Below are 24912 nucleotides of genomic sequence, written 5' to 3' on the forward strand. Positions count from 1 at the left end.
AAATCGAAAATGAATAAGATCTCCAGCAATAGCATACTTGACGCACTCATCTTGTTTATCGTAATTTAAAATAAAAATTGTTAAAAGACAATCGTTTGCAATCTGACTTGTCAATATAAATTAGGTGTGCAAATAAGTTTCTGTTGACAATCTAGACAATTTTTGCACCACTTCGCAATGTCGCGATGCATGTTAGGCCATACATATGACGGATCAACCGATCAATGACTTTAGGGCCCGGTTGAGCCGCGTCATGGAACATGTGAAAGACGCGATCTCGTAAAGATGCCGATATATAGAGGCGGATTGTTTCGCCGGTCATTTCACAATAAAGTGTAGTATGCGTCGGCCCCCATTGAATTCATAGTAAGCGGAAATTCAGGAGATTCGCGGATGGACCGTAGCTCCTCGTCTTGTTCTTGTTGCTGTGCAAGCTCATTTAGTTCAATCTTGGCAGGGAAACGGATGGCTTCGATGCGGGAAAGGAAATCCGCCATGATGTTATCATTGCCCGATAGGTATTCGATACGCGTGGTGAATTGCGAGATGAACGACAGTTGTCTCTGTTGCCGGGATGATGCCTTTTCGGAACGTTGCATGAACGCATAGATGAGAGGCTTGTAATCGGTCGCAATCTTGAAATTCCTTCGAGGAAATAACGAAAGTATTTAACTGCCTCGGCAATCGCCGTAAACTCCCGATTGCACGCGCTGTAGTTCTGTTGCGCCGAACTTAATTTGTGCGAAAAGAACGCGAGCGGTTTTCACGAGTCGTCTAGACGTTATTCGAGGGCGACCCCGATGGCGAAATCTGATGCATCACAAACGAGGCGCGTCTCGGCTGCGTCGGAGAGGTGAGAGAGTATAGTTGCGTTGGCCAGACTCTCTTTGCACTTATTAAATGCTTCCTCAGCCGCGGCGTCCATATGATTAGCCGTTTATCATTTTTGCGTAAGTCGCGAAGGTACTCATTTAGTGGTACCTGAACGGTAGCTGCATTATGCAGTAGTTTACGATACGTTGACAAGCCCAAAAAAACTACGCAATTCAACTACAGTGTTAGGCCTTGGAAATTCGCGAACCTTATCGAGTGTTGGTTTACAACTTTCGCTATTAATCGTAAAACCGAGGAATTCTAATTCTTGCTTGCCGAACTCGCATTTCTCTACATTGAGTCGTAAATACAACTTTTTTAATTGCTATAACACTATGCGTAAGTGAGCTTCGTGCTCTTCAAGAGACGTCAATGCTACGAGAATGTCGTCGATGAATGCAAACACAAATTCCAAGTCACCTAATGTGCGGAAGATTTGACGCTAGAATGTTTGACTCGCATTTCTAAGATCGTATGTCATAAATTTATATTCGAACAGCCCGAAGGGCGTAACGACGGCCATTTTCGGAATATCTTCCGATGCCACTGGAATTTGGTTGTATGCCTGATGCAGATCTAACTTAAAGAAAATGACTTTCCCACGCAGGTTGGAGGAGCAGTCGTGCAAATGTGGTACGGGAAATTTATCCGGCACGGATAAATGATTGCGTTAAGATGACGGTAATTGCCACAGATCCTCCATGACTCGTCTTTTTTCTGTACCATGTGAATGGGACTTGCCCATGGACTACTGGACGGACGGCATATACCGGCTTCGACTAGCTAGTTGAAATTCATCCTTTGCTACTTTTAATTTTACCGGACTTAACCGCCTAGGGCGCTCGGCTACCGGCGGGCCCGTAGTAATGATATGATGACGAACATCGCTACTGTAATTCGGAGTTGCCTATTTCTAAACCGGTAACCTCCGGAAATTCAGATAAGATGCTCGCGAATTTCGTACTGGGATTAACCGTGCTGATGGCATGCTGTGGTACCGACATTTGACAATGCCCGACACATACACATTGTTTTGTGAATCGATGAATCTGCGACCCTTAAGGTCCGGAAGGAGACTGTAATGCGCAATCAGGTCGGCCCCAATAATCCGATACGGAACTAATGCTACGCAGAAATTCCATGTGAGCGGGCGTATCCCTAAATGTAGCGTTCGAAACGACTCCCCATACGTGTCTATACGCGTATTGTTTGCCGCGTAAAGCTTGAAATTGCTCAGAGTTTTGTTCTTCGCGTATCTACTGGAAAGCAACGAAATTTCCGCCCTCGTATCAACAAGGAATAGCTCTCCGGTGACTCGATCACGGATGTGGAGACGGACAGAAGAGTCAACGCCTGCCATACCTATCTCCTCGGTGGCAGACGATTCTATTCCTCCGCCTTCCCGTCAGTTAAAGCCTTGGGCTTCGACCAATCACACGGAGATTTGTCGGTTCCCTTACAAACTCGCGCCTGAGCCCCGAAAGTACGATGCGGCCAGCAGACACGAGAGCTTCTGCTTTTGGAACGCTTACGATTTTTGTTAGCCCCGTTTGAGATCTGGACCGCCTGACCTCAGCCGCGAGGGCGGCCACATCGGCAGCCAGACGGTCCATCCTCGCTTCAAAGTCGGACGGCTTCGATTCTGACAATGATGTGACACCACACTGCGCAGAGCCACTCGCGGTCTCAGTTATTTTATCCGCCATTTTGCCTAGCTTGTCTAAATCCATGCTTTCGGAAGTCGCGAGAATGCCTCTAATTTGCGGCGCTAGGTGTTCAAAAATATGGTTTTCATTACGGCGTCATCGCATCGCTTGTCAGTATTCATATTGCGGAGTCGACTGAGGATCTGCGATGGTTTCCCTGACGTAAGCACTTGGCCTTTTATTATTTAGTCGTCGCATTTGACTCTCTGCTGACGCTTCGGCATCCAAAGACATAATCACGTGATGCGCCTTAGTCTCCTGATTCGAGCAGCCTTAAACGTGGCCTCGACTTGAATGAATATATCGCTGGATCTTTGATTAAGAACGGTGGAATTTTCGGAACCCTATATGAATCCACGCGCGCGACATTGCTCTGCTGAGGCGCCGCTTGCAGCTGCGCCAACTGCTCCTGCAATTCCTTGTAGGTGGGAGAAGATTATATGTCTACCGTATCGAAGCTCGCGAACAATCAGTATTTCCTAATGGCCTTAAATACTAACCGCTAACGCGCGCGCTATGTAAAACTTCAATCGCTTAATATTAATCTGTCAAAAATGAAGAAATCGTTAATTAACGTTCATGCATTGACCTCACGAAGAAAACGCGGAGGATCTACTTTCCTATTCTGCTGGATTACGCGCGCTAAAAACCGACGCACTGCGCACGCAACTTGCCCGACTACAATAGCGGCGACGACGATGACGATGGCGTATTGAACGCCGGCTCCTGGACTGACCCGTCCGGTTGCCACGGCACGCTGCTTGTTGTTGGGTCTGTCCCTGCGGTGCTTCCGATGATGAAATTTTTCTGCCGGCCCCGGTCTCAGCGATGGGGCTTTGCAACCGGTTACGATATCGGTGATGGGCCTCCTGCTGCTCACGGCGTCGGCGACAAGGAGGCTCATCGCCGACGTCGTGAGCAGCAGGAGGCCCATCACCGATATCGTAACCGGTCGCAAAGCCCCATCGCTGAGACAGAAAAATTTCGTCGTCGGCGACGTGCACTGCTACTCGATTTGAAAGTTCACTTTGAAATTGCTCGAACGATGGTTGCCAGTCAATCGCTTCTTCCTCTCGATCACGTCGGTTTCACCAATGTGGGATTATGTGACTCAATTAACGAGTCTGATTCTCAAGACAAGCTCACGCTTGTATGACGTGATGGAAGGTATAAAGATCACTTTGCTTGTAACTAGTAACGATGAAATTTATTGCTGGAACACGAATGAATATGACTATACGGGACGAGCGCCTTAATCTAACTTCTTATTTTTCTCTGCTGCTTGTAGGCAACTCGCAACCTACAAAATCCCTAGGCTTTCTACACTCGCTGCACTAGTGAGGTATTGAGAACGTAGTTCCCTACAACATGACACTGCGAGTGCCTTCTGACAGATTTTATAAGAACTTATTGACTTGCCCTTATATATACATATATATATACATATATATACTACTGTGGGCAAAAAGTATCGATAATTTCAAATTTAAATTTCCCGGGGTTTCCGATAGGGACAACCGAATTTATTTTGAAGTTGGCAATTCTGTCAGTGACAGCTGCGCCAAGGTACACGTCAAAATAGTCATTAGTGTTTGAGATAAGCGTCTGTTTGTAAGCACGTAAAAAGTGATTTGTCGTTTTTTGAAATGTCTGAAATTATGGAACAACGAAGTGCGATAAAATTTTGTGTCCGGAATGGAATTTCTGCAGCCGAAACGTTGAGAATGTGTCAGAAGGCGTACGGTGATGGCGCTTTGTCACAAGCAAGAGTTTTTGCATGGCACAGAATGTTTAAAGAGGGCCGAGAGAGCGTTCAAGACGAGCCACGTGCCGGACGGCCATCCACATCAACTGATGTGATTCACGTCCAAAAAATCCGAGATTTGGTGCTCGAAAATCGTTAACAGCCAATACTATTTGGGTGTTATGCGTCGTTTGCGTGATGCCGTGCGCCGAAAAAGACCAGAATTGTGGGCCGACAACTCTTGGCTCCTTCACCACGATAATGCGCCGTCGCACACATCACTCGTAGTTCGTGACCATTTCGCCAAAAACTCAACTCATATCATTCCACAACCACCGTATTCGCCTGACTTAGCACCATCTGACTTCTGGCTGTTCTCAAAACTCAAAAGGCCACTCCGTGGACACCGTTTCGAGACGATTGAAGAGATAAAAGAAAAAACGACGAGTGAGCTGCGGGCCATACCTACAGACGACTATGCGGCATGTTTCGAAAATTGGAAAAAGCGTTGGCACAGTTGCATTGCAACCGGGGGGGACTACTTTGAGGGGGATGATACGAATGTGGATGAATAAATAAAGAATTTTTGAAAAACAAACAAATTATCGATACTTTTTGCCCACAGTAGTATATATATATATATATATATATATATATATATATATATTAGGTGTAAAAATAAGTTTCCGCCGTTTTTAATCTAAAATTAAGCATTTATTGTGAAAAAACGATACATAATGTTTTATTGAAAGTATTGTCCATCGCTAGCCATTACTTTTTCCCATCTTTCTGGTAGCATACGGATACCGCGTTGGAAGAACGCTTCATCTTTTGAGGCTATCCAATTATCGATCCAATTTTTGATATCTTTATATGATGTGAAGTACTGCTCAGACAGGCCATGCGCCATCGATCGAAATAGATGATAATCGGAAGGGGCAATGTCTGGTACGGCGGGTGGGGTAGAACTTCCCAATTGAGTGTTTTCATGTAGGTTTTGACCGGTGCCGCAACATGTGGTCGAGCATTATCATGCAGGAGAATAATTTGTCATGCCTGGAGTAGTAGTGGGCGCGTTTTTCCTTGCTCGGCTCAATCTCATCAATTGTGTTCGGTAGAGAGCCCCAGTAATGGTTTTATTCGGTTTGAGCAACTCATAATACACGACATCAAGCTGATCTCACCAAATACACAACATGAGTTTTTTTCCATGAATATTCGGGTTAGCTGTCGATGTTGAAGCATGGCCAGGTGATCCCCATGATTTCCTCTTCTTTGGATTATCGTAGTGGATCCATTTTTCATCACCAGTGACTATACGATGTAAAAAACCCTTTCGTTTATGCCTGACAAGCAGCATTTCACATATGGAAAATCGGCGTTCAACGTTTCTCGGCTTCAGTTCATATGGAACCCAATTCCCTTGCTTTTAAATCATTCCCAATGATTTCAAACGATGTGAAATTGCTTGTTGAGTCGCTCCTAATGTAAGTGCAAGTTCTTTTTGCGTTTGGCATGAATCTTCATTCAATAATGCTTCCAATTCCGCATCTTCGTACACTTTCAGCCTTCCGCTACGTTCTTTGTCTTCGACGTCAAATTCACCGTTCTTAAATTTTTTAAACCATTCGACAACTTCTCTCACTTAAGGCAGCCTCACCATATGCTTCTACAAGCAATCGATGAGCCTCAGCTGCAGATTTCTTCAAATTAAAGAAGTAAATCAAAAGTTCCTGCAAATGACGCTTATTCGGCTCAAAACTCGGCATTTTCGCACAAAAAAAAATATATGATGCTGATACAAAATCGCTAGTATTTCAAGATTATGTTGTTGACAGATGTCCAACCTTACGATATAATGTTTTACATCAGACAATTTTAATAATTTGCTAGTGGCGCCGTCTTTTATCAAATGGCGGAAACTTATTTGTACACCTAATATATATATTTATATATATAGTACGTAGATATCAATAACAATTAAAATTAATCACGATTTAAAATTTTAAACATTTTAATAAAATTAATTATTAATTAGTTATAGTATAATATAATTCATTCTACTTAGGAAAGGATATTACATAGTACATAGACAAAATGTAATTTCGAAATATGTTACAAGGAATAGATATATATAAGTCCTAATTTCACGTAAAACTCGCTTTTAAATCTATTCGATAATAAAGTCCCTAATCCGCAAATGCGTCGCGCATTATTTCTAAAAATTTTTATTAAGTAAGAAATATAATATTTGGATTTCTATTTTCATGAGAATCAAATATTAGGTGTTGGAATTAATTCATAGCGTTTTACAAGTGATGGGAAGTACTTTCATTAATGTATTTTTTAATGCTCATGTGAAATAAATAACATTCTTTCATTAAAAACGCTACGAATTAATTCCAACACCTAATATAATCAAAGACGATAATATTATTGTCGAACAACTGCTAATACTACTGTAATAAATTTCAAATTCTATTACTACAATAAAAAAATTTAAGGGTTAAAAATTTAGTATTAAAAAATATTGAAAATTTTTCTTTTTCTCATAGAAAATATTTGTATATGCACGTGTGTTGAAATATATCAATCTTAAAATAATAATTTGAATATATATAAACTTTCTTTAATTTGCGAAAACTAATTCATAATTATAATAAAATATTTATTGAATTATTTGCTTGAATCGAACAAGACGGGCGCGCCAAGTATGCTACTGCTAGAGATCTTGTTCATTTTCGATTTTTTATTTCTACAATTTTTTGTTATCGATGTAAAAATTCCTTTTCAGTTTTCATGCCTCTAATTACGCTATCAATTGCATTTCATTCTCTCATGTGTTGTTATACTTAATACACTTCACACATAAATGTCTGTACTTTGTGTAGTATATTACAATTGTAAGAAATTATACAACACTATCTTAAAAGATATCCAAAGTCCGTCTACATCATAAGAATACCTTCAAGATGCCGTTCGCAGAACTGTGTTCTGTGGAACTTTTTAAATAGAGATATTTGAAATATTATTTTAATTTCACTTCTTTTTTATGGGATTATCTTTGGAATCTTTTTTCTGCAAAATTGACGCCTTTTTTTATATTTTTAATGTCTTTTGTGATAGATTTCACAAATTTTTACTAGTATTATTTTCATTATCATTTTTATATATTTACGAAAGGATTTGATTATGTAAAAATATTGCAAAATAAACTTGATGCCTTTTTTTATATTTTTAATATCTTTTCCGGTTAATTATCATTTTCTAGCTTAGTTAACAAATACCAGCATATAATTTCATGCAATTCCCTTTTGTTAAACATTAAATTATAAATAAATGAATATTGTTTGAAATAAATCGTTATTTCATTATCATTTTATAGTTTAATTAAAAAACTTATAATTTTTTTTTTCGTTCCGTCTGATCTCCATTTGTTAAATATTAAGTTATAAACAAATAGTCTCGATAACGAATAAATCGCTGTCATTATCATTTCTGGCTTAATTAATAAATACCAGTATATTTTCGTTTCCGTCTAATCTTTTTTCATCAAATATTAAATTACAAACAAATGGAGATTGATAATAAAATACGCTGCTGAAGATTTTGTTCAATTTCGATACTTTGTCCCTACAATTTTTTACTTGTTATCAATGTAAAAATTTTTAATTTTTGCGGCTCTTATTACGCTATCTGTTGCATTTCGTATTTTCTTATTTTAATGTGTTGTTATACTTTATACACTTTAAACGTTTTTCGTATTTTATATTAAATCTATTATGAGAAATTATCCTACACAATATAGTTCTGAAGAATGTCTACATTATGGGATATCCTTAAAATGCCACTCAGAAAATTGTATTCTGTAGGATTTATTTTAATATCTAATAAATATATATATATTTGAAATATTATATTAGGTGTTGGAATTAATTCGTAGCGTTTTTTAATGAAAGAATGTTATTTATTTCACATGAGCATTAAAAAATACATTAATGAAAGTACTTCCCATCACTTGTAAAACGCTACGAATTAATTCCAACACCTAATATATTTTTTAATTTCACTTCTTTTTTATGACATTATTTTTTTGTTTTTCCATTGTGGACGTCCTTTTCATATATTTGCGGAAAAATATTACATTTTAATTTCGCACCTTTTTGTGATATTTTTTATTATTTCCCTTATTATTTCCCTTATTATTATCATTATTATTTTTCGTATTATTATTATTATTTTCATTATTTTATTATTATTATTTTATTATTATACAATATTTTTATGAATTTTATTTTCTTATTATTATTATTTTCATTAATTTTATGTATTTTTATTTCACTTCCTTTTTATTTTTTTTTGTTTTTTTTATTATGTTTTTGAACATTCTTTTTATATATTTACAAAAAAATATTAAATTTTAATTTCACCTCTTTTTTGTAATATTATTTTTATTATTATTTTTATTGTTATTATTTTCATTATAATTATTTTCATTATTTTATTATTATTATTTTATTACTGTATTTTCATTATTTTTTATTATTCTTGTTATTATTATTATTTTCATTATTATTTTCATGTATTTACAAAATATTTTCATGTAAAGGTATTTCAAAATATACTTGATGCCATTTTTTTACATTTTTAATAGTTTTTCCGGTTGATTTCATGATTTTTTTTATTGAATTCTTGTTATTACAATAATAATTATAATACAGAACAAACGCGGAAAAGATGCAAAAGAGATGTACAAGTGGCATGGAAGAGGTGTTTCAAAAAAGTTGAAAAATCGGAAACGTTAAAAAGAGATGTGGAGAGGTGCAGAAGAAATGAATGTGAGGGAGTTGTGAGAGAGATGTGGTACAGATGTAGGAAAAGTACAGAAAAAGTACATGAAAGATCCGAAAAAGATATCGGAAAGGTGCGAGAGAGGTGCGGAAAAGTGTAAAAGAGGTGCAGTAGAAGTTCAGAAAAGATGTAGGACAAGTAGAAAAAGTGTCGAAAAAGTGCAGAAAAGATGTAAAAAAAAAAGTGTAGAAAAAGTGCAGAAAATAAATGTAAAAAAGTGCTGAAGAGATGTAGAAAAGATTAAAAAAAAATATAGAAAGTGCTGAAAAAAAGTATAATAAAAGGGGACAAGATTTTGCGAAGACTACGACGACAACGACGTATCTGAATGAATAAATGACACAAATTGGATTGAAAATACGTGTACATATTCCTATCTACGCATCAAGTATACTGACGGACATGATTGTTATCTCATTTTAATTGTAAAAATCTGTATTGTTCCCCAATATATGCATTTTTTTTATAACATCAATTCGTTTAAACAAAACAATAATTTTTAATTGTATAAGCGAGTTCCTTAAAGGATACTTTGTAATGTCTCTTTCATTGACATGATATTATATATATTATGTACTACAAAAATATACTTGACGACAGCCGCTACCGCATCTCCTGACATATATATATTGTATATATTGGGTCATCTAAAAAGTATCCGCGGTTTTTTGTCACTAGATGTGTGTTGATGGTCATATATCTAGTAACAAAGTACCGCGGATACTTTTTAGATGACCTAATATATATATATATATATGTTCCGTAAGTTTTGGCCAATCGCTTTTATGTAAATAGAGCGGACTAAATTAAGTTGAAAAGTCCTCTAGTGATTTTCGCAATAGTTAACAAGATATTAATTACTAAAAATTGCCAAATATTGATCTTGAATAATTTTTTGCTCAAATACTACAACTTTACAGAAGGAGCGCGGTGGGAGGTGAGTGGTGATACATGCAGTACAGTGTAGAGCTTAGGAAAGTAGATTTCAAAGGTGCTGTAGGGAGTTTCCCTTCGGGGAGTTTGTGTTACAGGCGACGGGGGTCGTAAACCCTTGAGCTAAGCGAAAAAGTAGCTCGTTTTTTCTAATCGAAGGGCGAGCGAAAGAGAGTTTGTATCGAAGAGGGCATCCTAACCTAAAAGCGCCGAAGTGTCAACAGCCGACATAGATCGAGAACATCTTGATAGAAGAAAGAGACGGAAGGATGAGTAGGGCGGAATAGCGGCGGACCTCAGATAGAGACTTTTGGCGGCAACCTTCGGGGCCCTGTATGTACGACGGGGGACACGTGGCGAGGAACCGGGTCGCGCGCGCGCTGGGACGAGCTCGGGAAGGAGAGCGGTGTCGAGGAGAGAGCGTACGCGCATAAGCACAGAAGAAGGCGGGGTGAGGAGGGGAATGAATGAGAGAGCGGAGAGTGAGAGAGAGAAAGCCGAGACTTCACGCGGGCCGGTAGAGGCGGGTAGGGACAAGGTGCAGGAATGGCTGAGGGGCAGGTGGGGAGAAGGAAGCGTAGTGAAGGGAAAAGAAGGAGGAAGACGAGAACGGAGCGGGGAAAGGAAGAAGAGGCAGACCGACTAAGGCGGAGAGCCTGGGTAGAGAGAGAAGGGACAGCAGTGCGAGCGGCAGCATTATTTCGCACTTGTCGAAGCGCAATAGAGGAAGCGGCTCCGATTCGGAACAGGAGGAAAAGGATAAGAAAAAGCAGAGGGTAAAGATTGAGAAGGAGAACGTGGATTTTGAAGAAGAGCGAAAAGAAAAGACAGAAGGCAGAATAGAGAAAATGGAAGAGATTATGAGAAGATTGTTGGATGAAACGAAACAGGAAATTATGGAAAAAGTAGAACAAACAGAGGAGGAAATAAGGAGAGAGTTGAAGAAGGAAATGAAGGAAGAGATTGGAAAAATAAGAGCAGAAGAAAGAAAGGAAAGAGAGAAATTAGAGAATGAGTTAAAAGAACTAAAAGAAAAAGTACAAGAGATGGAGAAGAAGAATAGCGAACAAGAAAGAAGAGAGAGAAAATTAAATATTGTTATAAAAGGGGTAGAAGTGAAGAGAGGGAATGTTAAAGAGGCGGTGATAGGCGTGTTTGAGAAAATAGGAGTGAATGAGAGTGAAATGAATGTGAAGGATGTATTTATGATTAGAAGGAAAGAGAGGGAGGGTATGATAGTGGTAAAATTGAACAGTATGTATGATAAACGAAGGATAATGGAGAAGAAAAGTAAATTGAGAGGATCGAGAGTGTATGTGGATGATGACATGACGAAGAGTGAAAGAGATAGACAGAGGGAGATTAGGATGTGGGCAAAAAATGAGAGGGACAAGGGTAGGCGTGTGAAAGTAGGTTTTGGGAGGGAATGGGTAAATGGAAAAGAGTTTGAATGGAAGAGTGAACGAGGGTGTATGGGTGAAGTGAATTTTTAAAGAGTGCTTACAGGGTGAATGAGAAAAAAGCGGAATCTACTCAAAGGGCAAGGAGAGGGAGGGGTATTGGGGGAGGGAAAAGAATTAGGGGGATGGTATGGAATGTTGCAGGGCTAAAAAAGAAGGACGAGGATTTTTGGAAATTCTTGAGCGATTTCGATGTGGTTGGTTTGATAGAAACGTGGGTGGACGAAAGCGAGTGGGGGAAGATGAAAGATAGAATGCCGGAAGGATGGCGTTGGAAGTGTCAGGCAGCCAGGAGAGAGGGAAGAAGGGGAAGAGCGAAAGGGGGAATTGTGACCGGTGTGAGAAAGGAGCTGGAGGAAAGAGAGATTGGGCATGAGGAGAGGGAAGGTTTGCAAGAAAGGGAAGTGGTAATAGATAGGGAGAGGTGGAGATTTGTAATAGTGTATAATAGGGAGGGACGAAAAGAAGGTCTGGAGGATTTAAAGGAGGTGATTAAAGAAGAGGAAGAGGGAATTTTAATGATAGCGGGGGATTTTAATGCTAGAATAGGGAAAGAAGAAGGGTGGAATAGACAAAGTATAGAGGGAGACGGAACAAAGGAGGAGGTTAGCAGAGAATCCAAAGATAAAGTAGTAAATAAGCAAGGAAGGGATTTGATGGAGGTGATAGAAGAAAGAGGATAGGTGGTTCTAAATGGAGAAAAGGAAGGTGATGAGAAGGGGGAGTGGACCTATGAGAAGGGAGGAGGGAGGTCAGTAATTGATTTTGGTATAGTGAACTGGGAAGCTTGGGAGAGAGTAAGGAGATTTGAGGTAGGGTGTAGGGGGGAGTCAGACCATCAGCCAATTTTGATAGAGATAAGGACATATTATGAAAGGGAAGAAGAGAAGGGAGGGGAAGGATTAAGATTTCAGGACTGGTCAGAGGAGGGTACGAGCAAGTATAGGAAGGCAATAGAAAAGGTAGAATGGACGGGGGGAGGGGTGAGAGAGGGATGGGAGGAGCTGGAAAGAGAAATTAATAAGGCGGTGGAGTTTAAAAAAAGGGGGAAGAGAAGAGGGATAGGATGGTGCCCGTGGTGGGATGTAGAGTGCAGAGAAAAAAAGAGAGAGATGAATAGAGCGAGAAGACGGTACAGAAGAGAACAGGAAGAAGGAAAGTATGAAGAATTCGTACGATGCAAAAAGGAGTATAGAAAGATGTGTGAGGAGAAAGAGATGGAACAGAAGAGGCGGGAGGAAAAGGAGGTACAAAATATAAAGACAGAAGCAGAGGCTTGGAAATTTATAAACAGAGGGAGAAAGAAAAGGGAGGGGGTATGTAAAGAAATTGGAATGGAGGTCTGAGTCAAGTACTTCACTGAAAGCTTAGGAGGAGTTGAGGAAAGAAAAGGGGAGGGAAAGAGAATACGGGAAGCGGACAGGGTGGGAGATGAGGGGATAGGGATAGAAGAGGTAAAAAATGAAATAAAAAGGTTAAAAAGAGGGAAAGCAGCAGGACTGGATGGAATAAAGAATGAGGCATGGAAGGAAGGAGGGGAAATAATTGTGAAAAGTTTGGAGAAGATATTAAAGGGGGTATGGAAAGGGGAAGGGTTCCCAGAGAGCTGGAGAGTAGGAGTGGTGGTACCGATATGGAAGCGTGGAGAGAGAAGAGAGCCCGGAAATTACAGAGGGGTAACGATGACGAGTATGGAGTATAAGATATATGCGAATATTTTAAACAGAAGGTTAGTGAAGGAGCTGGAGGTGAAGGAAGGGTGGAGTAGGTCGCAGGCTGGTTTTAGGAAAGGAAGAGGAACAGTGGAAAATGTTAAGATTTTGAAGTATGTAGTTGGAAGAAGGTTAAATCATAAAAAGAAAGTGTGGGCATTCTTCATGGACTTAAAGGCAGCCTTTGATAGGGTGGATAGAAACGTTTTGTGGGAAATGATGAGAAAAAGAGGGGTGAGTGAAGGTTTAATAGATAGAGTTATGGAGGTTTATGAGGAGACGAGGTGTGTTGTGAGAATAGGGGAGAATGTATCAAAGGAATTTTGGGTGGAGAAGGGGGTAAGGCAGGGTTGCCCAATGAGTCCGACCCTGTTTAACATATATATGGCGGATATTGAGGAGGAGTTAAAGAAAGGGAAGGGAGGGATTAGGGTGGGAAGTGATAAGGTGTGGTCGATAGAGTATGCGGATGACATTGTGCTGCTAGCAGAAGAAGAGGAAGGATTAAGAGACATGATAAGGAGAATAAAAAGGTACATAGAAGGGAAAAAGCTAGAATTGAGTGTCGATAAGTCTAAGGTGATGGTGTTCAAAAATACGGGAGGAAGGGAGGAAGAGAGATTCTGGTGGTGGGGAGAGAAAAGGATAGAGGAAGTGAAAGAATATAAATATTTAGGGTATGTGATAACGAGACATGGTGGGGATAAAGAACATGTGAGAGAAAGGGTAAGAAGAGCTAGAGTGGCAATGGGATGGATATGGAGTTACGGGAAGAGAAAATTTAAGGGGGATATAAGATGGAGGTTAAAACTGTTTGACAGTATAGTGAAAGGAATTTTATTTTATGAGGTGGAAATATGGGGATACAGAGAGTGGAGGGAGGTGGAAGCGATACAAGATAAATACCTGAAGTGGATCCTAAGTTTAGAGAAGGCAACACCGGGGTATATAGTGCGGGAAGAGTTGAAAAGAAATAAACTGAGAGTGGAAACGGGATGGAGGGCAGAGAAGTTTGAAGAAAAATTAGAGAAGGGAGAGGGAGGGGATATTGGGAGGATGAGTATGATTGAGAAGAGAAAGAGTGAAAGAGAGAATGATAGGAGTGATTGGACAAAACAGAGTTTGGAGAGGGGGAATTATTTATGGAGAGGTGGCATGAGTGAGGTAGCTATGAAGGAAGGCGGAGAGAATAAGTGGGAGCGCTTGAGGGAAAGAGATATAGAAGTGGACGTACAAGAAAGAGAAGAGAAAGTGAGAGCGTCTAGGTCTTGCGCGAGTTATAGGAGAGTGTATGGGATACCAATGTATATAAGAACGTGTAAGAGGAATGAAGGAAAAAGACTAGTGAAAATAGCGAGGTGGAGATGCGGGAATGAAGAGAGGGGGTATAAGTTTTGGTTGAATGAGGAGGAGAGGAAGTGCAGATTGTGTGCAAGAGAGAGAGAGAATGTGGATCATTTAAAGTATAAGTGCGAGTATGTGAGGGAGAAAAGAGAAAGAAATATAAATATAGATGTTTTAAATGAGGATGGGAGAGGAATTAGATGGATGAAGATGATAGAGCGAGTCAGAGGAGAGAGAGAGAGAGAGAGAGAGAGAGAGAGAGAGAGAGGGAGAGAGAGAGAGAGGGAGAGAGAGAGAGAGAGAGAGAGAGAGAGGGAGTGAGTGAATAGTTTTAAGCCTGCGCAATGTGTCATGGGTGTAGATGTAAGATATAATATATTAATTTTTGTAATATAAGTAAAAGGAAGTCTTTGTAAGCACTTAAGGGTGAAATGCAATAAAAACTACTACTACTACTACTACTACTACAACTTTACAGAAAAACTGCAAGAGACAAAAATCATTTATTTTCTTCTCATAGAACTATAAGAATTTTTTCAGCATTTTTTATCAATTTTTTAGTATTGCATTTTGTAATTTTTACCAACATGAGAAAATGCATTAAAAAAAATGTATTTAAAAAATGCATTTTAAAAAAATGTATTTAAAAAATGCATTAAAAAAAATGTATTAAAAAATTCTGAAAAAATTCTTAGAGAAAAAAATTAATGATTTTTGTCTTTTGCAGTTTTTCTGTAAAGTTAATATTTGAGTAAAAAATTATTCAAGACCAATATTTGGTAATTTTTAGTAATTAATATCTTGTTAACTATTGCGAAAATTGTAAGATGGTAGAGAATTTTTCGACTCAGTTTAGTCCGCTTTATTTATATATAAGCGATTGACCAAACTTATGGACATAATACATATACGGAATATAATATTATACACACATATACAGTGTGTCTCATTTCAAGGATCCACTCAAATATCAGAAACATTGCATTAAATCCAGAAATGTTTCAAACCAAAGTTTGTCTACTTCAAGGGGGATATAAGATAGTACCATAGGTTTGACCTTGAATGGCGTTGTCGAGGTCAGGACAAGGTCACTTTGAATTTTTTAAATAGAATTCCCCATATTTTATTACACATTTTTATAGCTTTTACCTCAAAAGCTTTTCAGAACATTATAATAAACTATTTTTTCATTAAGTACTTTTCGAATTATAATTGAAAGTTACAGTACCATCGACTACATACATACCGTCGAGTACATTGGCCGTCAACTATCCAAGATGTCTGACTGATGATTAAAACCTCTTAAATGTTGTTCAACATTATGACTTGGATAACATTTGTCAAGATTAAGGCCATTGGAGGTTGTACCTCTTATTTTCATTTTTGCACTGAAAATTGTTTTTTACGAAAAAATGAAAATAAGAAGTATAATTTCCAATGATCTTGATTTTGACAAATGTTATCCAGGTCATGATGCTGAACAACTTTTAAGAGATTTAGTTTTATATATATATATAATATATATATATATATATATATATATATATATATAAAGAGAAAGAGAGAGAGAGAGAGAGAGAGAGAGAGAGAGAGAGAGAGAGAGGAAAGGCCCCTATTATGAGATACCGAGTTCATTTTGGGTAAATGATAAAAGATCTATAGGCAGAATTTTAAAAAATAATAGGTCATTTTGAAGGGAATTTAATAAGCTTTAAGATGTCATATAAAATTTAATTCAAATTCTATTTTTTTTGAAAATTAAAGAAATGTAAAAAGTGAGCAAATCGCAAAGTCAAAAAATTGTACTCTTAATATGAGATGTCCCGAGAAATCGATAGTAAAACGCAAAGTCATATCAATATTTCAATTAAAAAACTTTATAATGTTTGTAAAATACAAACAAACACAGCGTGCGCGAAAAATGATGCGATAGATTGTATCCAGAACTCAGTTCAGGTAGTTGGAATCAAGCATCGCAGACATAGGCACTCGATGTTCATTTTGATTGTCTTTTTTATTATTGTACAATAACATTTATACTTTAGCAATGATTTTCACTATAACATAGGAGCATGGGTTATTTCATATTAAGATACCCTGGGGATCTCATATTACGATTTCCACATTTTATCATTTTACGATCATCAAATCTAACTTATGTTATTAAACAATTCAACATATCCCGTATTTTTTTATTAGTACGACCTTACTTTATCACTACATGAAGAATTTATTGCCGAATATTTATTTATTAAATAATAAACAAGGTTTAAATGCTCATCTCAATAAAACTTGAAGATATCCAAATTCTATTATAAAATCTTGTTTTATAATGAATATAAGCATGATCTAATAATGAATTTTCTACTAGTTTTCAATCGAAGAGCAATAAATTCATGATGGAACCAATAGATAGCGTTTATTAGTTTTACAAACGCCACTCTCATGTTAGGCGTCTATCTCATAATAGGAGGCTTTCCTCTATATATGCTTTCTAGTAATAATCCAGTAAACACGTAAATGTCTTACAGACATTCCGAAAGACAACTTAAAAGAGATGTCCGTAAGACTGTTTTGAAAAGACAACTTTAAGCTGACTTTCAGTCAAGTTTTAAAGACAACCTTTTTTATGTAACAACAGATGTCGTTCAGACATCCATTTAAATCATCTTTCAGATCATCGTTTTAAGACATATTTGAGAACAAAAGATAAGACATTTTTATAAAATAATTCGTAAAGTCGAACTGGCGATATGACGCATTTATAACATATCACACGTAAAATACGCGGTGCTTTCAGTATTGTTGGTATCGTGCTAGTTACTTATTGGATTCTTTCGATTACTTTCTGCTCCGGCAATTCCGGCGGAACGCCGAACCATCTAAATCGTATATGTGTACATTGCAATATTTTATAAATATTGAATGAACAATGGCCATGTTCTGGTAAACATTGTCAACACTGAAAATCTATAGTATTCGTAACGTGAACTGTAGATTTTCGAAAATCTATAGTTTACGTTATGTACATATTATAGATTTTCAGTGCTGTCAGTGTATATCAAAACTCGGCCAATATAATCTATAAAAATCATTATGTCCAAAAGCAGTCTGAAAGACGTCTGAAGAATGGCATTATAGAATGTCTCAAAGACGTCTTATAGATATTACAAGGACTGTCTGAAAGACAGTCATCAAAATGTCCAAAACATGTCTTACATGTCTTATTATACGTCTGACAGACGTGTAATAAGGCTACTAAAAGATATAAGACGTCTTAAAGACGCTTTAAAGACGTCTTTTAGTTAAAAATGTCAGACGTCCGAGGAAATTTTAAGTTTTCTTAAAGGCATTTTTTAAGACAACTTACTGTTTACTGGGAACTTTAATAAAACAGTTTTTATGATCTAATTTTTTTTGTCTAATACTAAATCTGCTAAACGTACCGGTATAGTTTTTGTCGAAGTGAAGGAAGTTGATGTGCTGAGTGTCGTAGTTGTTGCAGGTGTCGTAGAAATCGTCGTGGTCTTGACGATCGTCGTAGACACGGTCGAAGTTGACGGCTCCTCATCGTCAATTGCATTTTCAGACGAACTGGTACCATTTATCGGATCCTGTAGACAGCATCGCATACTTATCGTGGGACACAGCACATCTTCAAGGACGTCGTCGCACATTATCGTCGCCAACGTGTGCACACATACTCCTGGACAGTCGGCGATCTTCGCCGTACTCGTTAGAGAATTTAAAAAACCTATATATACATAAATCACTCTTATCATTCTTGATCTATTAAAGACATAAAATAAAATTCATATAATTTAAATTTATTAACATATTTTTTATTCGTAAAAAAATTTTTTTTTTTAATTCAAATTTAACAATTCAAATTTGAATATATTGATATATTTCAAATTTATATTATTTTATTTATAATATAAATTTATATTTATTCGAACTTGGTTGAGATAAAAGTTCAAAACTGGTTTATTCGCTATAAAATTAAATTGTCATATAATCTTAATTGAAATTAATTAATTGAAATTAATAATAACTATTCGATATATTAAACATAATATAGATTTAAAGTATAAAAAGTTTTTTAAAGGAGACAAGAAATAAATTAAATTTCTACAGGACGATTTTACTGGTATATTTCAGAACATATAATTTAAATTTTGTGGTACACTTTTATATAAAGTTTCTCCAAATTCATCTTGTATAATTTAAGCAAAAACTCGCATTATAACCACAAAGGAATTCCACGAGAAAAATAAAATTTTTGTAAGCTTTAAGATTGGAAACAAGACCGTTTAGATTAAATAATATTACTTTGAATACAAAGCGCCATGTTTATTACAGTGAATACAAAACGCCATGTTTATTACAGTTTTTTAAAATTAATTTGGGAAATTTGGAGGGATTATTAATAATTCAGATTGATTGCGTTGAAAGTCCGAGAATCATATCGATACGCAATTATTATTTCTGACATTAATTCATTTATATGAATATATATATTAGTTCAACATCTCAACACTCAGACCGTAGTGGCGCTTTATATTCAAAGTAATGTTTTGTAACTTCCATTTAAGCTTCAAAAAGATTTCTCCGGGAATTCCTATTTTCGCTTTTAAGAGTTCCCTGGAAGCTTCATTTTGGTTTGCAGGGAGTTCTTTTTAAGCTCTCCGAGAGCTCAGCAAAATGAACTCTTTGAGAATTTATTTAGTCGAATTTATAAGTTCCCTGGGAGCTCAGCAATACTTCCTTAGAGTTCATTTTGTCGAATTTTATAAACTCTCCGAAAGCTCAGCAAAATGAACTCCCTGGAAACTTAATTGGAGCTTTGTGCTGTATGAATATGACTCATTCTAAATTTCTTATCAACATTAATATACGGAGAAAAAAATAATGTAGAGTAGCTAACAGTTCAAAATAATCTTGTTTCAATAACAATAGATACTATAAATATTATAATTTATATAATAACTTTATTAAAACAAGAGCACGTGTTTATTAAATTAATAAGATTTTTTAATCAAAAAGAGCTAACTAGTGCTCACTTAATACATTTTTTATATATAAAAAACATACAAATTTATCACAATTACCGTAGCAATTATAGTTATTACCTTAGCAATTATAAAAGAATTAAGAAGAGATAAACAAAAGTATCAGATGGAGATATTCATTGTAAAAGTCACGAAGGCACAAGTGGTGAAGGCAATCGAAATTGTAACTGTCTCAAGTTCTGAGTTCATTATACCTGACTTAGGTTTTCTAATCTAGAAGAGAGACAATTTTCGATTCGAGTGTGCGAGTCGCGGGCCAGATGTCAATCGAGGACAATGTTACCTCATAGCTCGTGGCAACGAGATTAGAGGGAAGTCTCTTATGAAATTACTGTCACTGTTGCTGCCGTTAATTGTAACTGTATATCGTTTACAGGCGTAGTCAGAGCTCCATCGAACGCATTCCTGCATACGTAATTTCATTAGCAAGACTATATTTACAAAAGTGGTCAAGAATGATTACAAACTTGATCTTGATAAATATGAGAATCAAGTTAACCGGAGAGCTAACTCACTGTTATCGGGATTCTTCTTCGTCGAATCAAAGAATTTATCAGATTACATTTATCAGATTACATTTCATTAAGCAATATTGTATAAAACCATTTTACTATTTAAGGAAAATATCTGTTATTTGGCTACTAAAGAATGATTCTTGTGGATACGTAGAAGGATTAATACATATTTCTCGCTATTATTAATAATTATATATTATTAATGTATTTTTCGCTTCCATAAATTAACTATATTAAAGGAACGTCTCTCTTAAATATATGACACTATTAACCCTTTTCTTACCGGGTATTTACGCATCCGTGAGTAAGCTCTCTCTGTAGCAAGGATTCCGCCACAATTGCTCACTTTAAAGCCTGCTCTACAATATGCTCTTTGTTTCTTATTTCTTGCTTTTTACTTCTTATTTCCCCCCCTCTTTGTAACCATTTTAACAATAATTATATTTTTTGTTACTGTTTCCTGTTTCTTCCGAAGTTCGTTAACTTTATCTCGGATAACAGAAAACAAACAACCAGATAAAAAGCAAAAAAGTAAAAAAATAGCAAACAACAAGAAACAGGAAATAAAAAATATATTATAGAATAGGCTTAAAAATAGAGCACGGCCGCGAAATTAGTTATACAGCCGATTACAGAAAGATTGCAACACTTTTTTTTCGATGAATTACGGAATACAACTTATTCACCAAGCGATTGGTTCTTAAGGTGCATTTTCACGAGCCGTTTCACAGCCGTTTCAAACTGGCCGTTTCAGCAACAAAAAAGATTACATGATGACTTTTGTCTCAAAACCATTAGAGTGATAATTTTGACTGTGTTCGAAAACGTCGCTCGGATGCCTCCGATGCTTCGGTTCGTTCTCACCTTTCTCCTGACACTCTCTTTATCTTTCACATATTTTAATTTTGTTAAATTATAAATATTAAATGTTAAATAAACATTAAATGTTAAAGAAGGACAGATGATGATCTGTCCTTGTTTAACATTTCATGTTTATTTAACATTTAATATTTCAATAGTCACTATACAGGGTTGGCCATATTCGACGGAAAGATGTTTTTTTTTTCAATCATGGGAAAGAGATGTTAGATCGAGTAACGACATTTCCCATTGATTGAAAAAAAAAACATCTTTCCGTCGAATATGGCCAACCCTGTACTTACGATACGCTAGTTTACGGAGAGAGTCAAAAGATAATCTAATCCCTTTTCTTCCACCTCATATCAAAATATCAATCACGAACTGTTGGAGACGATAAAATTTCAGACGTAGAGACCACGGTCCATTCAAGGGATCGTAGTAGATTCTTCTTTTAATAAAACGAATAAATAAATCAATTCCTAGTAGAAACTCCATACCTTTGGAGTTGTATTGGTTAAACTGCAATATCGATGGCTGACTAAACAAAGACTAGATATCAAGTTTGCTGTAAAAGTTTAAAAATCATAAACTTTTGAGACTCGAAGAGGAATTTCATTTATCGTCATTCACACCATACGTTCGTAACTGGCGATGATATTTTTCTGTAGATATAATTCTAAGAAGAGACCGCGAATCTAGCAATAATAATTTTTACACAAAACAACGTCCAAAGTTTATTTTAGCCCATTCCCACCCATTCCTATTCTTGGCGACACTAGAGACCCTCTAATGAGAGTCGCGACACGAAGAACAGAGACTCTTGTTAGGTTCTTTTCACGATTTCTTTCTCTTAAGAGTCTCTAGTTTCTAAACTTGATAGTTTCTAGTAAGTCGTGATATGCTTTTCTAATCTTGAAGATTAGTATGATTTATTAGAAGATTATTAAAAATAATTGCAAAATGGTTGAATATGCAACCCCATTTTGCACTAATTCTGCAGCTAAAAGCTACGTAATGAAAATATTTCCATGTGATGCTAAACATGCATTATGAGCAACAAGTAGAAAAAATTAGACATTAACGAAAAATAGATATCTCTGTGAAATTAAGCAACATAATTGTATAGCTTCATTATAAGAAAATTGATAAAATATGTAGTATTAATAATAATGTAATATAAATAATTAATAAAATATGTAGTATTTTATTTATATATGTAGTATGTTAATGCCGACGGTACTGTAATTTTCAAGTCTTATAATGTATTTAATAAAAAATATTTTTTATTATGTTTTGAAAAGCTCTCATGGTAAGCTATAAGATATGTAATGAAAAATAGAAAGTTTTATTAGCAATTGTTCAGTCGTTCAGTAAGCTTAAGTGCAATAATTCATCCAACATTTGTGCCCAACATACACTTTTCTTCAAGCCATCATTTTAAAACAGTCATCCCTTCGAGGCAAACTCAGAGTCAGCCCGAAAAACGCCGCTTCATTTATCCGAGCGGGGCTTCAAAAAGTGAGTCACTCATTTCTGCCCTTTGTTTTTTTTTCCTTTTTTTTCTTTTCTTACACTGCGTTATACATCGATCGTTATTATTATATTTTAATCATTCCTTTCCAGCCTCTGCATTATTCCTTTTAACTCTTTATTTCCACCGTTCCCTCGAGTTCGATAGATCACCTATCGTTCTCGTTCTTCAATATTCATCGAATTACTGGATAAATTCTATATCCGCTACCTTAACTTCCCCATTCTTCCATTTACCTGCTAAATCCTCGCATTTTCCTTCTATTTCCATTTTAATGCAGAACCTAATATAAAAACAATTTCTTTTTCTTATTGGTTTATTTCTTAAATCTCATACCGGCCACCACACTCCCATCTTTTTCGGTGCGCAGCTAAACGTCAAAGAAGTCAGCGGGCTCCTAGGCGAAATCTACCATAAATTCTTAATAAATTTGAATAATAATAATAATACAAATAGTAATAATAATACTATTAGGTGTTGGAATTAATTCGTAGCGTTTTTTAATGAAAGAATGTTACTTATTTCACATGAGCATTAAAAAATACATTAATGAAAGTACTTCCCATCACTTGTAAAACGCTACGAATTAATTCCAACACCTAATAATATAAATAGCAATAATAATAATGATTTTAATAATATTATATTAGTATATATTATATTAGTTTAGCCAATAATAATAATAATATTGAACATTCAATCGCAAGCCCAATCAAGGATGAGATGATTATTTTGTTACTTAGTTGCTTGTTGAGGCATGATCTAATTCCCATCAGGGCTGCGTTTAGATTCCCCACCCGGATGCAGCTAGAAAGCGTTCAGATTCCTTTTTAGTGCCTTTATTGGCGCTTAAGTGGAACGTTCAGATTCCTACTCTATTCACCTGAAAGGATGGAAAAACTCGAGGAACCGAGTGGAATGGGTGGTAGTAACGTATTAAAGATGACGTATTAAAGAGAGGAAGTCAAACTTCCTGTGCGATCCCAGGATGTTTGACGAGCATCTATACAAAAATTTAAATTTCAGGTTATGCCTGCACGCTATAAATAGTATAAACTCAATACTCATAACTCAAAAGAAGCCAAGTATTTAATTTACTAACAGAAAAGGGATCCAACTGTCCCTCCAATTTTAATGAGCTTTTAGTATATTATTCTCCAAACAAAAATAAGTGACACATTTTTTTATATGTCCATATGCATTTTTAAGAAAAACACCCTTTGAAAAAAAATTGATTTTTTTCTTTCGAAGCGAATATCGCCAGAACTATAAAAAATAAAAAAAAAATTCTGAATGAAAATTGAATGATATTAAGAATACTTTAGAATTATAATAAACTTTTTTTTTCTTATTGGCGGTGCAATATTATTGTACGAGGCAGCTTCACTTATGAAAGAACATATTATATATAATCATACGACGGTTGAATTTAATGTCAGCTATATGTAACTCTACGTTTTAAGAATATTGTGAATTTACTGAGGATGGAGTCGAAACGTCTAATGTTTTTATTAATGTAATGATAATTAAATATCACAAACTATAACTTGTGCTGTGATTTTTTTATGCTCATCTTTTCATACGTTTTTTTTTCTTTATAAAAAAATAATTTTTATTATAAATAAATAATAAAAAAATTTTTTTTTTAATTATAGTTCTAAGTATTCTTGAAGCCATTCAATTTTTATTCTGAAAATTTTTTTCTATCTCTTACAGTTCCGGTGATATTTACTTTGAAAGAGAAAAATCAATTTTTTTTCCAAGGGGAGTTTCGCTCTTAAAAGTGCGTATAGGCACGTATAGAAAAATACTTGTCGCTTATTTTGCATGGAGAATAATATACTAAAAGTTCATTAAAATGCGGCCACGTGATCGGTAATGCGTTATCTTCTGGCATTTCAATTTTGACTATTATAAAATATTAACTCGAAATTCCTCATCCCAATGTTGAAGATCATCGAAATGTACAACGATAATTAATTTGATCTTTTGCTGCAATGTAAGATTTAAGTTATTTATGTTAATGCATCTCTGATTGATTGGAAAAATTGCTAGATTTTTTCCATCATCGTATATGTTATAGTATGGAATTGAACAATCCTGTCCATATGATCTAGAAATTTATTTGAGTGCAATAAAGATTTCGTTTTAACATCCTAATACTGGCATCATTGCAGGAAGAAGATCTTAGAAGATTTGATAATGTGACGATAATACAATTGGTTAATAATAATTAAATCTTTACATGCGTGCTAATGCGTCTTTATTTTTAATTTGTATTTTATGCGCTGAGGATGGCTCAAACTTAAG

The 24912-nt window shown here is 35.9% G+C and overlaps 2 protein-coding genes across 2 annotated transcripts in view; one reads left to right on the plus strand and one right to left on the minus strand.

Moving 5' to 3' along the window:
* The window catches only part of mas (trypsin-like serine protease domain-containing protein masquerade), a 68558-nt gene that overhangs the window by 30954 nt on the left and 12692 nt on the right, over positions 1 to 24912 (minus strand). The window contains exon 2 of the mRNA XM_011068023.2: positions 18070 to 18377. Within this exon, the coding sequence (XP_011066325.1) occupies positions 18070 to 18377 (308 nt within the window). The remainder of the gene's footprint in view (positions 1 to 18069; positions 18378 to 24912) is intronic.
* LOC147907922 (uncharacterized) lies at positions 6901 to 14289 on the plus strand. The gene has a single exon (XM_087411921.1). It carries the CDS (start codon positions 10956 to 10958, stop codon positions 11598 to 11600), a length of 645 nt encoding a protein of 214 aa, XP_087268047.1. The 5' UTR covers positions 6901 to 10955; the 3' UTR covers positions 11601 to 14289.

This window comes from Acromyrmex echinatior, chromosome 12 (genome assembly GCF_024713525.1).
Source record: "Acromyrmex echinatior isolate Ae372 chromosome 12, ASM2471352v2, whole genome shotgun sequence".
NCBI lineage: Eukaryota > Metazoa > Arthropoda > Insecta > Hymenoptera > Formicidae > Acromyrmex > Acromyrmex echinatior.

Coding starts and splice junctions, on each gene's coding strand:
- LOC147907922 (XM_087411921.1), top strand. CDS start 10,956: ATGGAAGAGATTATGAGAAGATTGTTGGATGAAACGAAACAGGAAATT.